The sequence below is a fragment of the Fringilla coelebs genome (assembly GCF_963513975.1).
Source record: "Fringilla coelebs genome assembly, chromosome: 1".
Lineage (NCBI taxonomy): Eukaryota > Metazoa > Chordata > Aves > Passeriformes > Fringillidae > Fringilla > Fringilla coelebs.
Window position 1 is genome coordinate 135888363 of NC_140028.1, and position 17561 is coordinate 135905923.

At 37.6% G+C, this 17561-nt stretch overlaps 1 protein-coding gene across 4 annotated transcripts in view; it reads right to left on the reverse strand.

Annotated features, from left to right (window-relative positions):
- Positions 1-292: 292 nt before the first annotated feature.
- Positions 293-17561, reverse strand: part of ARHGAP21 (Rho GTPase activating protein 21) — a 112543-nt gene continuing 95274 nt past the window's right edge. For 3 of the 4 annotated variants that reach the window (XM_084227077.1, XM_084227078.1, XM_084227080.1), the window contains 17 exons: positions 14906-15064; positions 14649-14751; positions 14524-14560; positions 13907-14032; positions 12872-13156; positions 11729-11793; positions 11499-11647; positions 9887-10026; positions 9648-9803; positions 9462-9540; positions 8943-9016; positions 8768-8857; positions 6720-6845; positions 6486-6527; positions 6053-6158; positions 4267-4298; positions 293-2859 (listed from right to left, as the gene is read on the reverse strand). In XM_084227077.1, coding sequence (XP_084083203.1) covers positions 1126-2859; positions 4267-4298; positions 6053-6158; positions 6486-6527; positions 6720-6845; positions 8768-8857; positions 8943-9016; positions 9462-9540; positions 9648-9803; positions 9887-10026; positions 11499-11647; positions 11729-11793; positions 12872-13156; positions 13907-14032; positions 14524-14560; positions 14649-14751; positions 14906-15064 — 3503 coding nt within the window. In that variant the 3' untranslated portion in view covers positions 293-1125. The remainder of the gene's footprint in view (positions 2860-4266; positions 4299-6052; positions 6159-6485; positions 6528-6719; positions 6846-8767; positions 8858-8942; positions 9017-9461; positions 9541-9647; positions 9804-9886; positions 10027-11498; positions 11648-11728; positions 11794-12871; positions 13157-13906; positions 14033-14523; positions 14561-14648; positions 14752-14905; positions 15065-17561) is intronic. The other variant, XM_084227079.1, reaches the window with a different exon arrangement.

Consider the following 17561-nt stretch of genomic DNA (forward strand, 5'->3'; position numbering starts at 1 on the left):
GGCAGATACTAATGTTCATTCTGACTTTACAAAACCTGCACATTAAACATAAACCCACTTGCTACATACCTTAGAATCAAATTATGTATAAAGATGAAAATATTTAACCAACTGCATCTCTCTCACCTGCTGACCTGCACAATGTGGCCCCACAAACAAAAGATTAATAAGAAGTGTCCTTCATCCAGGAGGAACTGCAGGTTTGGTGATCCCAAGTGCAGTTGCTGACTGCAACTTATAAACGTGACATTTCAGAACCATTCATCAGAAAGAATTTTAATCACACAAAGAGTCACCAAAACATTTTATTTCCAGTGTTTAAGTGGGTATGCACACAGGCATGATACAGGATTCATTAGGTCTTCATGCAGAATTATATTCTCAATAAAAGAAACCAGTTCCATCCAGTATCCACTATCTACACGCCTATGTTACAACATTTATATCAAATCTGGTATCTGAAGAAAAGATACACATGTAATATGTACAGTTAAGTTACTTATTTTACAGAAAGATTAGAAATTCAAGTCACATAAAACTCAAAATCTGTATTAAAATTGGAAATATAAAACTCCAATATTTACTGGAATGCCTAAGGAATGGAAGCTCTGTAGCCACCTGTGTTAACATTTGTAAAATGTAATGAAATTCATTAACAGTAAAATGCATTTGTTTGTAATAAGTTTCTCTAATTTAGCAATATGGCACCCTAACAAACCAAATGAATTTATAATGAGGCACTTGTTAGTGACTAAACCAAAAGAACAATTTTCCTGCATACTAATGCCAGGCCAACTCTCAGTCAGAAAACCATGTATACACTACACAGCATGTTGCATCAGATGCTTTGTTCAACATTTGTATGCAGCCATCAAATATACTTTTTCTTAAAATATATATATATACTTTAACTTTAGTGTTCTTCTGGCTGTGGTAATGCCCTGTGAAGACGTTCCACAGAGCACATTGATGAAACCAGCCCAAATGAAGGCTGCATAACAACAACAGTACAGGAAAAAATATTTATATATGTACACACACACACACGCGCACACACACACACAGAGTTACTGGGAAGTGTGAGGGTAAGTTAATGAATTGCTGCAGTGGACATATCTCCCCATTTCAAAGATACTGGTAAAATCGAGATCTAACCACTTGGGTCCCAGACAGTTTATGAGGATGGGCATCAACTGCTGGGCTGAAGTTGTTTTTGTTCATGTTCTGATAATTTTCACCATTTACCTGGTCTGGTGGCTGAAATGGTCCCGAAGGTGGTGTTCTATTAATTAAAGTCAAGCTGCTGGAAGAGCTGCCTTCACCTGCCTGCATCTCTGCAGATGAGGGCAGTTCTACCTTTGATACCTCTGCTAAGTTAGTGTTCTCAAGTCTGGGCTTTCCAGTTTCACCCGTATTAAGGTCAGTTGTGCTAGTGCGTAAACGTTCTCGTGCAAGCCAGTCCGAGATCGAGAGGTCCTGGGCTGGACATTTTGGCTTCAACCGAGTCACAGCTGAAAGCTCAGATTCTCTCTCTCTACTTTGACTTGGTTCTTGAGCTTTCCAAGCATTCAGGACACTTATTTCAGCAAAATCCCTCTGCCCTCCAAGTGTGTGCCTTCGCCTGATATTCTTTCTCTTTGCAGTCTCTGCAGAGTTAGCTTTTTGATTCCCAACTCCAAACATATCGTCAGCAGATGATTTGAGTCGCAGCTTTAACCTGTCTGTAATCTTAAGTCTCCATGTAGGCTCTTGTTTGTCAGCCTCACTTTTGGCTGATGTAGCTAAACTGCTTGTAGATCTTCCTTTTTTCATGATGTCAAACATTTTGGTCACAGTAGGCAAGTCCTTCTCGCTCTTTGCATCCCCTGACCCCTCACTGTCCGTTTTGTGCCGCGCAGACTTTCTCCTGGAGAGCGTATCACATTCAATTAGTTTGTGTGAGCTAAATAGTCTGCGACTCTCTAACTTTGGCGTGGAACTTCCCTCAGTACAACTTACTTCACTTTCTTCAGAGTTCCTCCGACTGGTCTTTACCACTTCTGGAACTTTCCCTTTGGACAGCCTTTCGGCAGCAGCGCTGGTGGCAAACACAGGGAAGTCACTTTCACTGTCTGTCTCCATGGGACGCCCTTCGCTGATCAATTCACTTCTTTCATCATCTGCATCTTCTCCCTTGCTTTCTGTCACTGACTGCACCTCAGGGCTCAGCATACTGGCATCTAAACCAGTCAGATACATAGTAGATGAAGTAGTTGAGTAATCTGAGGTGATGGAGCTGACATCAGCTGCTAAAAACTCGTTGTGTTTAATTTCAGGGCTGGCTACTTTTTTGCATGAGTATCTGTGCTGGGAAGCCTGGGAGGAAGTGCTTAGCATAGTGCCAGAGTCAGACACCGTCTCCTCAACCTGGGAAGAAGATTGTGACATAGGCATTTTTGGGCTATTCTTCTGCATGGTTTGCAGACAGTTGATATTTGATGATTTTGTACATTTTTCATCGTAAGGCAGTGAAGGTTCCTCTGTCAGGATATTTTCTTTCTTTAATGACTTCTTTTCATCCTTTACAACATTCACATCTTTTTTACTGCTGTTCTCTTTTTCCTTCAGGACAAACATCCTTTGTTTTCTCCCTACCTCTCTCTCTCTTTCATATTCCCCTTTAGCTGTGTTCTCTTTTGCTGTGTCACCACGAGATTGTTCTGCAAGATCCTTCTTGAAAAACACATTATCCAACTCATCCTCTGAGCTACTTGGTTGTGGTTTCTCTTTAGTTTTTTTCCGCTTGCGACTAGCTGCTGCAAAAATGGAGGACACAAGCAGTTCCTTGCTATACTGATCTTTTCCAGAACCCCAAGAACCCTGTTAAAAAAAGGGAGAGGGCATAATTAAAGTCGAAAAGCCTGAAACAATTTAAAAACACATCCTAAGCTTCACAGTAGAAAGTGCATCTTCATTCAGGAAACATTTACATGCTCCTTCTGGTAGCTGAAATGACATTGCTCAATAAGTCAATTTCCTTCCTGAGCATTCCACTTAGTCAAGACTGGTTTCTGTATACTACTATTTAGTTTTTGACTGACTAATAAAGCAGACCCCATTACAGTAAGAAAACCTTCTCAAGACTGGTTTGCAAGTGCTTCATAGATGCTTCACAATCCCTCCTCCTTTCAAGGTCTTACCTATTCAAAAAGGCTAATTGCTCCATTTTTCAGTTCATCTTTCACCTTTCAGAATGAGTTTGTAAATGGTGGTACCAATTAATTACTGCCTATAAAATGAATGTTACTCATAACTAGTTTAAGTGTAGAAAATTAAAAAAAAACTTCCTTATTTTGGAGGAACTTACTTTTAAAATGGCACAAAACAATAAAAGTACAAGCCAAATTATTCCATTTTATGAATTGAAAACTATTTTCAATACTCTATAATTACCACCTGGCCCCTTCAAAGCTATGCACATTTCCTACTTAGAGCCTCACTGATACAGCAGGCAGTGTGATGTGGTATCCTGGAAATTGGGCTGTTTTGAGGAAACAGCTGAGCCACCAAACATCCTCACAGAGCAGCAGTGTTGGCATCTCCACAATGAAGCAGAAGGATGCTCTGAGTCCTGCTCCCACCTGCAAGGGGGCATCAGTGCCACACCTGGAAGGCAGGCCAGCGCAGAGCTGTGCCATGGCCTCACTGAGGTCAGCTGTGTGCTGCCTGTCAGCCTATGCTACGGACACCCACTGTCAGAACTACTGAACAACAGCCCAGGAGACAAAGGCTTGTCCATATGAGGGACAAACCACATGTGTCACGTGGGCTTTGTCACTGAACTGAGGACTGAACAAACAGACACGTTCCAGTCTTGTTCCCCTGCTTCGTGAGGCATTCCTCCCCAGCACAGCAACACTTCTGAGGGAGATTCTGCAGAGCAACCTCTAACCAACAACAGGGAGCATACTATACACATTTAGTATGGTTTTTTATATACATTTACCTCTACTAAATAAGATGCAAAGAGGGGGTAAGGTAATTGTGAGAGCATGGAACACAGCTGCTGCTGCGTGCAGCTGACTGCTTTGGTAGATGCAGCTAACTGCACAATAATCCTTTTCCATTGTAACACTTCAAAAACAGGTTATGAGAAAACAGTACTACCACCTACTCAAGAAATTCTACATAAGTTCTATAGTACACCTGTATATCAGTGATTTAGTAAGGGAAGCATCTAATAGATTTCAGAAGCTTGTAACTATATGATAGCAGAAAATTATTTACCTTAGATTTTGCTGAGTCACTAGTAGCTGAATCTGTGGAAAAATTCAAAAAAATTCTGCTCAGTTCTGTGCAACTTTTTAATTGTTGCTACAGACAATGCTGGACTTATGAAAAAGACAAGCACAGAACAAGATGTGAGGCAAATTAAAACCAGAACAGAGTGAATAGTCAGAGCTCACAAAGATGCAAGCTGCACCACAGAAAGCCACCGCCATGAAAGGATGCTGTGAATTGTAGGCAGAACCAGCTCAATGATAGGAATGGCAAAGGAGCCCTGTTCTTCAAAATAAAAAACAGAAATACTAATGTTTATTCAATGCTTTAAGTATACAGCCCCTGCAAAACCGCAGCTGAGAGACCTTTTCAGGATGGCACTGTGTACTCTCCTGAGATTCAGGATACACAAAGCAAAATTGGGTGTCTTTGTACAGCTGGCTCCCTAGGTACAAATCATGGTTCTTGTAGTCATACTCTTTTTGTGAGGTTTTAAAGGAATTAAGTAATATTTTCTGTGTAAATCCCCAATTATACATCTCTCTCCACCTCTTACTACATACAGGTAAAATTTTATTTTTAAATCGTCTAGATGTCAGCAGCTACCAGTTTTGTACTTTCCCACAACAAGCGCTTTTATGAAATGAAAAATGGACACCATAGTTTCACTGTCTCGCAAAACCCAAGATTATACAATTATAAAGGGGGTAGGAAGGGGCTAGCACAATGACTAAAAAACATGAACTTGGGACTTTCTCCCTGGGAAGAAAGAGCTGAGCCCCCTGCCACACCCCTTTTTGACACATGGCTAATGCTTTATGACTAGAAAGACTGGTAGACCATACCATGCTATTTCTCCTCAGGGTCTGCTTCAGAGATAACAAGAAACAGCAGAAAAACTTTTAAAAAGTAGCATTGATCTGTTTAAAATACTCTTAAAAGAAAATTTACAGCACAGATCAACTTGGGGTTTTCTCCATTTACAAGAAACGGGGGTTTCTGCAGACAAGGCAGCTACAGTGTGGGCAACAGTCCTCCTTCTTCCTACAGTTCCAGTTGTCCATCAGTGACATCACAGAATCCACTAATGACATCACCGTGTGATAGACTCCTCCCACTTCGCCTGTTACAACATCAGTACAAAGTGACTGTTTCAGTAAGTGCTGAAGGACCCTTTGAAAACTGAAACAAAAGCTAGAAAGGGAGGGATAACATTCGTGGGATACAACATGCTGGGTTAGTGCAATAGCAGAGTGAAGGGAGGAAGGGAAAAAGTCACCAAAAAAGAGCCTGTAATGCTTATCCTTAGCCACAAAAGAGGAGGGCATTTATAAACAGAAGGAAACCAGCTTTAGTATAAACATACTGCAACATACTAAAGTGTCCATCACTTGACAAGAAAATATAACTCAATTTTTTGCATTCCTAACGTTGGCAAGGAACCGTATTAGTACACCACTGAAGATCAGTCTTTCTGCCATCACAACAAACCACTTTATAGCAGCGTATCTGCTTGACCTCACGATGATGATTGCATGGATACTGAGAATAAATAAAATACTATGTGCAAGCCTCATCTTTTCATGATTGAATTCCTGTTAGACAGAAAAAGTCTTCCAAATTGTATCATGCATGATTATCAACAATTCAAGTCTTTAAGAAATGTTGAATGATCTTTTGGAAAAGAGGAAAACATTTTATTAGTAAAAGAAAATAGAAAGAGAGAGTTACGCTGAGTTAACAGAGTAGGTTATTCTAGCCTATGGATTAACACTGTCCAGGCAAGAGTTACCTGATACGTCTCCAGGAGATACTCCCGTTCTTCCAATGTTGGTGAGTAAATGATCTATGTTTGGCACTGGCTGAGATTCTACAGTGTTTTCCTCCTGAACTGCTGTCTACAGTTAATAAACAAAGATCTCTTCATCATCGTTTCACAAATAGTTCATTACGATTCAACAGCATTTAGAAAATGGCATTATTCACCTGAAGAACACGAGGAAAGCGTGTCCTATTTTCCTTTATGCTTTTAAAACAAATGCATGGATTGCTTTTTAAAAAAAGAATAGAATTCATTACTACAAGGGCTGGAAAGCTAAAAAGGTGCTTCTGAAGAGCAAACCATACAGTGACATAGTAAAAAATATACAGGCGTTCTAGAGGCAGCAGAAGCAGATTCTAAACTAAGGCAGTTAGAATACAAGTATTTATGCCATAATACTTACAAGAGGTTCTTCAGCATCATCTTCTGTGAAAAACCAGTCATGCTAAAAGTTAAAATAAAAAAGGTGAAAACCCCACAGGAGATTCAAAACCCAAACGTGGAACAATCAAATATAGATTTTACTGAAAGTGAGAGTTTGATGAATTAATACCAGACCCAAACTGGCCCAATGAGAGAAAAGCTGGTAGATCTGTGCACGATCTTATTTTTTCAATAATGAAATGTATCCACTTACTTTTTGGATGAGTGTTTCTACAATTTTATATTGATCTGGCATGTGGGTAACCATGTGTGTCATGTTATCATCAGATGTCCTCACAAGTGTTGGACCAAATACTATTGCCAGGTTTCTTGGTTCCATCTAAGAAACGAAATATTTCCACATCATACATTTATAATGAGAAAATACAGTAATATAGGCTAAGTATATTAATACAACACTATTAAAATATATGAAAACCATTTAAAATAAGGACATAAGAGAGTTTTTTAAAAATACATTACTGACTCAGGTAGGATATTATACTACAACAAAACTCTCTTATATGAAGCTGCAATAAATATACCCAACGTTTCTGCAATTCAGAATTCCAGCCTTCTTTAACCTACTGCAAGCAAATGGCTTCACAAGCACAGAAAACTCAAGAACCCAGACATATTCTTTACGCTTTCAGGGGGAATCTTTTCTTCTTTCCTTAAAGAAACACTGATGCTTGGAAACTGATGTTTTCAGAATTTTTTGTTTTGTAAAAAGGCATTGATAGTTCCCAGTTTTTTTCCTGAAAACATTTATATGACACACACACAAAATTAAGCTGGTAGTCAAATACTGTATTATATTTACTGACAAAGACCTCATTCAATTTGCACCAACTTCAGAGGAGGTGGCAGAACAAACATCATGGACCCAAGACATCTATTTGTGAGACAGGCTCGGCATTGTGTGATCAGGTCACTACTTTAGAAGTGAATTAAGTATATGACTAATGTTATATCTGTGACAAATAATTTCAAGACACAGCAGCAGAACTTACCTTCTATTTTTGCTTACTTCTTTTAAGTTAAGAGTTTACTGTTCTGGTATAGAATAGACCAGTAATACACAGGAGGCAAAGACTTTGTGCTTACCAGAAATAAGTTGCAAACATGACACAAGCCCCTAATGCTCTCTTGAACTGTGTCTTTTGACAAGTCACACAATTGTAACAACACCTAACACTGATCTAGCCTTATATATTCAACAATATTAACAGTATTTAACAACATTTATACAGCCCACCAAAACCATAAAATGATGGAGAAGCTTCCTTTAGGCACTGCACTTAAAAATGACATTTACTATAATTTCCTTATACTATTGTCTGTAATTTCACTTAAGTTTATAATCTGTTCAATTTTTTTTTTAATGAACACACAAACACTTTTCTTTCCTATTTAACTGGAAGGCATTATTTGCAGAACCTACCATATTCACCTCAACTGATCTTTTAAATTATTTAAAATGATTTAAATGATTTGGCCACAGGCTTTTCTATATACCATCAATTATATCAATTTTTTTCCTGTACCCTGCACATCGGTAGCCAAGCCATCACGTTATCTGCCCTGAGGCAAACATCCATAAGCACACCCACATTATAAACAGCTTTGCACTCAGCTACCCCTCCCTCAGAGCTGAAAAAGGGGACACTATTATTAGCATTTACTGAAGGACTACAGCATGCACAGGAGCACTTAACACAAAACACCTCTTTCCCACCCTATGGAAATTACAAAAAGTTATACTTAGTGGTGGAAAAAGATCCAGTAGTGATGAACTACCACCATTTATATTATGAATTTTCCTTCTTAAAACCAGCCAAACAGCATCTACAGGTTAATCACTCAAGTAACTATAGCAAGTCCTAGTCTTAAAAATCTCTCAAGCATCCAGAAGCCAGGCTTCAAAGAAAGCTGATGTGACAACCTCTGTCAGCAGGTTTATTCACCTGTGCCCTGCCCAGGCACAGTTTTACTGGGGTCTAGATTGGATTACAGGAAATTTAGACTTGGGATAAGTTTAGGATGCAAGGAGTTAAAAAGACTGACTACTAGTCTGAATAAACTTAATTCCCACTAAACCTGCATATTCTGCAGGAGTACTTAGCCTATTACAAAAATTTCCTCCACATAACAACACTCCCTAATTTCATCTACAACAATAAATTATCACCTTAATTAGAAATAATCCTGCACAAAAATAATACTTAATGAGACAAACCAAAATATGTTTCTTTCTAATACCTTGTTTTTTTCTGAGTTCTCTGCTACTGTCTTCAGGTGTGCAGAAAGAAACTTGAGAGTCTCATAATGGTGTTCAGGTAAATCATGAATCTGAAACAAACAATCACTTTTCAGAACACTGAACATTTAACGCCAATGTTGTAGTGCACCTACAACACAACTGATTTTAGTTTACCAGTCTCTTCAGTGTTTTCAGACGCTCAACAGGATCTTCTTTTCTATTGGCATCTATAAAATCTGCATATTTGTCTGTTAAAAAAGCAGAAATTATATATGAGTTTTTAGATCTATAGATGAATGCATATAAGCCCCCATCCGCCAGCGCCACTCCCCCCTTGAACACTAGTAACATACATAAAAGAATGACCTCTGGAAGTCATAACTTAGCCCATTATATTGTATGTTCTGTATGACAGTAGGGGGAAAAAAAACAGCTTTCACTGAATACTGCAATAATAGAAATGAAAGTTTTACTATTTTAGTTGCATATTCATAATCCCTTCACATCACAGAAATTATATTTACACCTCTCATTCCTAAAATGATCACCATGACTCCCTACTCTTTAGGAAAGACAACATTTAATGCAGAGTGGAAATGATTTCCCTAAATTTTCTCTCAAATCATCTGAATGTTGTAAGACAACTGTTCAACTGCAACTCCTAAAGACAAAACTGTAGTGAAAACAACCTACCATTGGTGAAGAGGGGTTCTGGGAGCTTTCGGAAGAAGGATTTCAGCAAACTGCTGATCACATTCAGGTCCCGCCATTTCTATGTGTTTAAAAGAAAAGGTCAGACATGCTTTATATTTCTATGATCACAACACAACCAAAAGTTTTGGGAATTTTAATACTAAAATAGTGTGATTAAAGACTTACATCATCATGAACATCTATGTCAGTCATTCCTTTGTTGAGCTCTTCTTGCATACTTGAGATGGCAGCATTATTTCCAGGCACTCTGTAAATACCTGTGTACTCAAGACCTCTTTCTTCAACCAGTTTGCAGCATATATCAACAATCAGTGGAATATACTGAAAAAAAGAGTTCTATAGATAAGTAAGTGATTTAAAAGGTATTTTACATTCCCAATGAAAGAAAAATTCTGCTTCCATACTTTGTTGGTATGAGCTGGAGGGCAGTCATCAAGTCTAACACCAAATGTTCCAACAGCAGAAGGCTTCTTTTCAAATGTCTTCCTCATAATGCTAGGAATGCCCCTCCATGTCCCTTTGTCTTTTGGTGGGCTTGTCTCATCTTTTTGTTGTTAGGACAGTGGAAAAAATAACAAAATAAAGAAGAAAAATAAGAACATTTCTGCCACAAAACTGACTGTAAATACAGGTAACAGATTTGCAAAGAGCAAGTGACACCTGCTGTGTTTTCAGCTTTTACCAGCCTGGCTTTATGCAACAATTCATTAAACATTTATCTGTCTTAAACACAGCTTCTGTTACTATTCTGTGGTTCAAAAGATAAATCTGAACATACTCACAGCCCAGACTTCGAAAAGCAAGGAGCTGGATGCTACTGTGGCATTTCATCATTCTGAGACTAAAAGTAGATAACCTACTAAATTTAAACTTGATATTTATATCAACTACTGAAATTTTTAAAAATTGAAATCTACATTTAGTATCACAACACTAAGTCTCCATGGAATCACACTGCTGCATGAAATACCCATCAGACTCTAGAGCCATGCTCACATTTGTGCAGACTTACTCATTCTTTCAGAAATTATCAGATTTTAGTCACTCCTAAGTAATTCCAAACATTACTCACTTAACATATTCTCTATCCAAAAATCAGATTAAAAGTTCAGTTCTGCAATTCCTATTTATCTTGCACTTCAAGTCATCTAACACAGTAAGAACTTCTTTCTTATTTCTGGAGATATTCTTTCAGTAGATTTGACATTTACCCAACATGTACAATTTAGTTACAGGTGTAGCTTTGCAGAAGCAAAGGGGTGTTTTTTGGCAACAAAAACCAGAATTCGCTGATAGCTTAAATTCAAGACTGAATCACTCCAAAGTGGTTGATCAAAAGTGACTGCTTATCCAGTTGCCTGAATTTGTACACAACATTTTAAAACAACAGTCTGATGTGAAGTACTAAATGTCTACACACTATGTGGAAAAAAATATTTTAAAAAAGAATAAGAGAATAAAAAAGAGTAGATAGTGACATTATTTGAGCTCAGATACTGATTCAAGTTTGCAGTGCCAGCTCATCAGACTTTTTTAGAACTCAGGAGGCATTAATTTTGTTCTGGAAAAAATAATCCAAGTTCACTCCTGTGTTTTAAAAATTAAGACGAAAAAAAAATCTGTTCTATACTTTGGAAGCACTTTCATGGAAAACTTTACCTTACCAGTTCCGAGTCAGCGGGAGACAGAAGTATGAATTACACACAAAATTATTTCCAAAGTTTGGCAAAATTTTGTGTTCAGTAAGTTAACATCTGTGTTTACTACTGTTAGCCCTACATGGAGCTGAAGGAAAAAATCCACAAAAACTTGTTAAGAGGGGACTAAAATAAAGTTTCAGGATCTGAGATTAAGTAGTTCCTAGAAATGAGTGATTAAAGCTGCAGCTTAAAACACCTAGGCTAATACTTGGTTTGCATCTGTATATGCATGAATTCAAAAATCCCTGAGAAGGGCACCTGGATGGCCTTACACTGGGGCAGAAGGGAACTAAAGAAATACACAAAACATACAGACCTTTAGTGAGAAGCTTCCTTTCTGTCTCATCCTTAGGAGAATGTGGACTCTGAGTCCTCTGTTCTGCTTTAGTTCCAAGCAGAGTCTGTCTGATACTCAGACTCTGGCGAGGTGTTTTGGGAGATGGCTCTGTTTTGCTGCTTGAGGAACTGAACAAAAGAGACTACTTCAGTTGAAAGAAGCTAAATAAAAACTCTACAAAGACCACTGGCAACATATAATTCACTCACCTCATCATTGTACTGTACTCTTTAATCCTTCGACTAATTAGATCTCTACTAGTAACACCAGTATCCTAGAAAATAAATTGAGAAATACTTTATGAGCTAATAAAACAGGAAAAAAATCCTTTCAGAATATGATTAACTCTTCTGGTAACCAAATAAGTATAGATTTCAACAAGTCAGTCCACTTTAAAAAAACCCAAACCCTTAACAAAACCAAACATCCTAAGAGGCAGTTCCTGAGAAGAGTAAAGACAAAACACTGAAAAACCACAAGGAAAATAAAAGTGAGTAATTACAAATCAAGTACTAGTATTTACAGGGTTTTTTTTTTCAAAGCAATATGATCTAATTAATACCTCTTAAATTGAAAGTAAGCTTAAACAGAAAAAATGCAAGTAAATGCATACTACTACTCAAAACGTTCTAATCCTGTGTGCAGATAGTACTTAGGAAACTAGTTGCTACTACAAATACAGCTGAAAAAGAATGAATTCAAATCCGCTTTTTTATCTATCTGTGCAATACTTTGGATAATTATTTTGAATCTGAGTAGATGTGTATGACCACAGACATAAAAATATTCCTCTGTTGCTCATCACTGCAATGAAAACACAATGGACAATATTGGGACACATATTGATACCTTATGTACAATAGCAGCTATTTGCCTTTGGCAATAAGCATTGACTTAATTCAGCTTTTAGTCAGAGAAACAGGCTTCTTCAAATTTTTATTTTTTACTACTGAGAAACTCCTCACACTGTACTACTGCACACACTCTGCAATGCAAGTCTGAAGAGGGACCACACTGGTCCTAAACCTGCAATTATCTTTTAAAAAAGCTTAAGTATTTTAGCAGATCAGTTTACTATAAAGTGTATCTTTAGTCAAATCAGCAACAGCATTAACTAATTTATTTCAAACATCTGTCTTCTGATTATGACTACATCAACTTTTTTAAACTCTATTAATTTACTCAGTACCCTTCCTTTCACCTCATTTTCCTTCATGTTCCTGTTCACATTTTGGTCAATTGGTTAATTAAAAGTGAATTCTTCTGTTCAGGTATTAATTACAAGAAAACACAACACATTTTTAATTAAAATGCAAAAACTACAACTTCTGCTTTAAATATTATACAATCACCTCGTCATTTAAGTTGCTGTTGTCTTGTATTGCTTTAATCCACGCTAACATATTATCTCTGTCCTCAGCCTGAAACAGATACTCGCGGTCTGATGTGGTGAGTCTGAATACATTCTTCCTCTTGGTTTCACAGTAGGAGATGTCTATCAAGCAAGCATTGATGCTTATAGGTTGTTCTTCCTCAGAGAGGGTCACTTGTTCCTTTTTATCCTTGTACAAATAAAGTGAATGACCTCGAAGGACAACATACAGCTGCTTCCATGGCCGAATGCTCCCACCAACTCGCTGAAAAACAGCAACCACGGTGTTAGATTGCTTACTTGTTACAGTGCCTCTTTCTGGATTGCAAAACTACCTCCAGAAGTTTAACAAAGAAAAGCTATCCACCTGGCTGGCAGAAAGACTACACAAAGTGGGATTCACTAATTGCTAACCATTGGAGGAGAGAATTGTTCCATAATCTGCGCTCCCAGACCACCCACTGAGTGTGAGTTCACATGTGACAGTGGGTAGGAAACAGAATGAGACCATTTCTGGTCTGGTATTTAGGGAACTCTTGCCCATGCCTTTTAAACTGCCTCCAAGTCAGAATGGCATTTTCACACCACGGAAATTCCAGACACCCAATTTCCCTTAAGCATTAGTCTGTATTTGTGCAGAAGGTTAATTTGAACTCAACTCCACAACATTCACAAAAATTACAACTTTTTTCATTATTAGGAGAGAGGGAAAAAATGCAACTACACCTACCAAGGGACTGATTCCTGTTATTTAATTAGTCATTAGAAATTAGTTAACTTCAACAGATGCTTTGAAATGTAAAGTTAAAACAGTCTGGAAAGCAGTCTGTAGACAAAGCTGAGGAATTTACTGAAGTCAATTTCTGACAGATCAAAAATTTTTATGTTCTTACTAATGATATTGTCCCCTCCAAAAAAATAAAAAAACCTAAACAGGAAGGCTTGAAGTTTCTTATCTTAGTTTGTCACCAGCTTGGCATTTATCCTAGGTTAAAAACCCAAACATGACAGGTACCTTTCCTTTGTCTGTAAAAAGCTGTCGAAAATGGAGCCACCCTTCTTTGGAGGCATCACCAAACACCTCTGAAGAAGAATCTTTTCGGGAACCAGAGTCTTCTGAAGATTTCTGGCTGTCTGGGACCTAGAGCAAACATCACAGAAACAATCTCACAGTGTAATTCTATAGTCATTGGCCTACAGTTCCTATGTTCAAGATGTTTCTCACTTTAAAAATGTCCCCAGGAGTATGGTCTCGGGAAAACAATTTCTGAAGTTCACACACACCAATAGTGTGTAAACTTGCACATGCCTTACATGTGGCAAGAATACTTTGAGAAACTTCACGAATTTTAGACTCTCATCACTGAGTTTTCACAAAAGGCCACCATATTTAATATGCTCTGTTTACAGAGACTGAGGAAAATGAAAATCAAGGACCAAGTGATGGGTCCAGGGAAAAAGAGACCATGTTTACTTTTATGATGAATACATCAGCAATGTGATCAGTAGCAATTCCAATAAACTTCCTGTCTGTTTGGCCCATCACTTCATAAAACGGACCTGTATAATTCAAACCATTTGTCACAGCAGTATGGGTAATGTTTAGGAGTTGCTATATATATATTTACCTACCTTAATCCCCTTTAAACTAGATACATGCTTAATGGATCTGTTGGAAGAAAAACAAATGTTAAAATGAGATTTTAAACACTTAAAAAAGCAGATGTCCAAATTAACTAATTTCTCCATGAACTCACGATTTTCCCTCTTCTCTGTAGTCATCCAGTCCTTCATCATACGACTTTGATCTCTCCGTTTTTGTGGCAGGCTGGCTATCCAGGACACTAGGCCGGATGGATTCTACAAAGAAATAGGAATTTTTGAGTATGCAGGAACTTGAATTACATTTTTGCGATTTATTTCAAGCAATAAAGAGTTTACAATTTTCACTCCTGATCTCCAGAGTGTGAAAGGAAAAAAGTTGCAAGAGAAAAAGAATGAAATCAACGCTCACCATGATCATGTGAAAGTTGTCGCCGAATTAAAGGGATTGGAGATGTAGGACTGGGAGGAACAGCTGTTATAGCTGGTGCTTGAGAAGCAGATGCAGAAATAACAGCAGAAGCAGGAATGTGTGCAATATCATGGTCAATACTAGGACTAGTCGGTTCATCTACAAAGGTAATATGCCATATATTAACATATTAAATGCATTAATCAAATGCTCAAATCAAATAGCTGTCTGATCTTCTCATTACTGGGATGTCAGATATCTAAAAAATTAAGTCATTCCAGCAAACAAAAGAGTCCAATTAATTCACACTCTCAAATGTACTTTTTTCATTAAGAGAAGCTTGTTTCATTTCATAAGGATGATAATTGTACTTTAGAGATAAAGGCAAAAAAATAATCAATTTTGCTGTGCGCAAAAGAAACAGGAATTATTTGGTAATCAATATTATTTACAAGCAGAGAATTTTTGTCTGCATGCATAAAGCAAAACCCACACTCATTGTATCAGTAAGTTTGAACTTAAGAGACAGATATCTACAATAAAACAGGGGCAGACTATCAAAAGCCATTTGGTTTAAAGAGTGTTCAAATAAAATAGCCAATATACAAGCAAACAAAAAAAGCATTTTAAACACCTATCTAGCATTCAAAGAACCAATCCCCCCATCCTCAGTACATTCAAATAAAGAAGCAAGTACTCAGACCTTCAAAAGATGGGACTACTACATACCAATCAGTTCTTCCACTAATTGTTCATAGAAACGACTGCATGCCATACATGCCCAGCACCTCTCAGTCTCAATAGCCACAAGGGTCATCATGAAAGATTCCAAAAAGCTTTAAATATTCTGGTATTTAACATGTTTCTTATAAGATGGAAGAAGCCAAAAGATGCGTTTTCCATCATTCTGAGGAAAGAGCCATAACATCTTCTAGAGCACATTACTAGCACAAAAAAAAACATTCCACTTCACGCTCTGGTAGAGGAAGGGATGGAAAAGAAAAAAAATCACGAGCAGGGGCTGAATCGTACTGCCGTAATGAATATGAATGTACTCTAGGTGCTAAGAATTGTAATATGCAGAGCTACTGAAAAGCCTATTGAAACCAATGAACACTCACAGACAGAGGTTTATTCTTTGCTTTGTGCGAACACAACTGCGTGTGCTGCATTGTGCTGTTCCAACAGTCACTAACAGCTCTGTTAAGGCAGCACTTGTGCCATCAAAATTTGGCAATGTACATTTAGAACAAGGCAATAAACAAAGTACAGGACAGTTTAGCAGTAACGTACCTCTAAATTGCCTGGGGTGAAAAATATAGTAACTTTTGAAGTTAAAAAAGCATATCCCAAAGAACCCTAGCTGCAAACTAGAAACACTGATAAAAAGGAAAAGCAACAGAATTCACACTGAACCCTGATGCGACAATTAAAAAATTTCCATGTTTTACTTATCCAAAGTGATAAATTGGAAGCATTTACAGATGACCTCATGACAGCAACTAGGACATAGCAAAAAGCTCAGCTATACTTCAATTTCAAACCTACAACAGCTCAATTTCCTCTTCTTTTTTAAGCTGCTGAGCTTCCCTAAAACTAATGTTACCTAAGGAATATAATCACTCACTGCGCAATTGATTGAGTTATACCATGCAGACTGAAAGTGCTTGGGTTTAAAGTTATTTATGTTAACAAACATATCTCAAATGTCATAGTCTCTACTCCCAATAGTTATAAAAACACTAGCACTTGAAATAGATCTGTGCGAGCTGTGAACACAAACATGTCTGGCAACACTACAGCATTTCCCACAACACTTAAATACAAGAATTCAGATGAGGAAGAACAGTGTGTAAGTCCCTGAAAGCAACAATAATTATTCAAATCATTATTACTTCACAGTGGATCTAATTCCCAGAAAAATCAAAATTAAAGTTGTTTTAGAAATATGCAAACTTTAAAGGAACTGCAAATGCCATTGGTATAGGAGAGGCATAACTATTCAGCCCCAGAAGAGGCTGAAGGACAGCTAATAGCAAGCTTTTATGTAATATAAAGTGATGATGGAGTAAATCACAACATACACCAAAGGAGTTTCTGCCTAATTATTTAATGTACTAGTAAATGGCACTGCTGCTGTCCAGTAAGAAACAAAATCCAAACAACTACATATATTCCTTGTATTTTGATCTTTCTTTCAAGCGCTTGCAATATTTGTTAACCTTTTCAGTTTCCTTGACTGACATATTTGCACCCCAAAACTCCTCACACAGCATGTGAATGGATGTGTTCAGCTCACCCATCAATGAAATGACTGTGTCCAGAATGCAGTGAACTGCACAGAACAAACAAGCCAGAAGAGAAACCACACAAAATAATTCTCTTTCACTCTGCTACCTCAAATTACTGGCATCTCTTTATATATTTGCAACAAAAAGGTCAAAGATTTCCATGGAAAAGATTATTCTGGGAGGTACTGAAAAACACCTGGAGGACAACACAGTCATTGGTCAGAGCCAGCACAGCTTCATGAAGCAAAGTCCTGCTTGTCAAACCTCATTTCCTTCTACAACAGGGTAAGCCACTGATCTAGGACAGCCAGCAGATGTAAGCCTTTTGGACTCCAGCAAGCTTTTGATACTGTTTCTCACAGTGT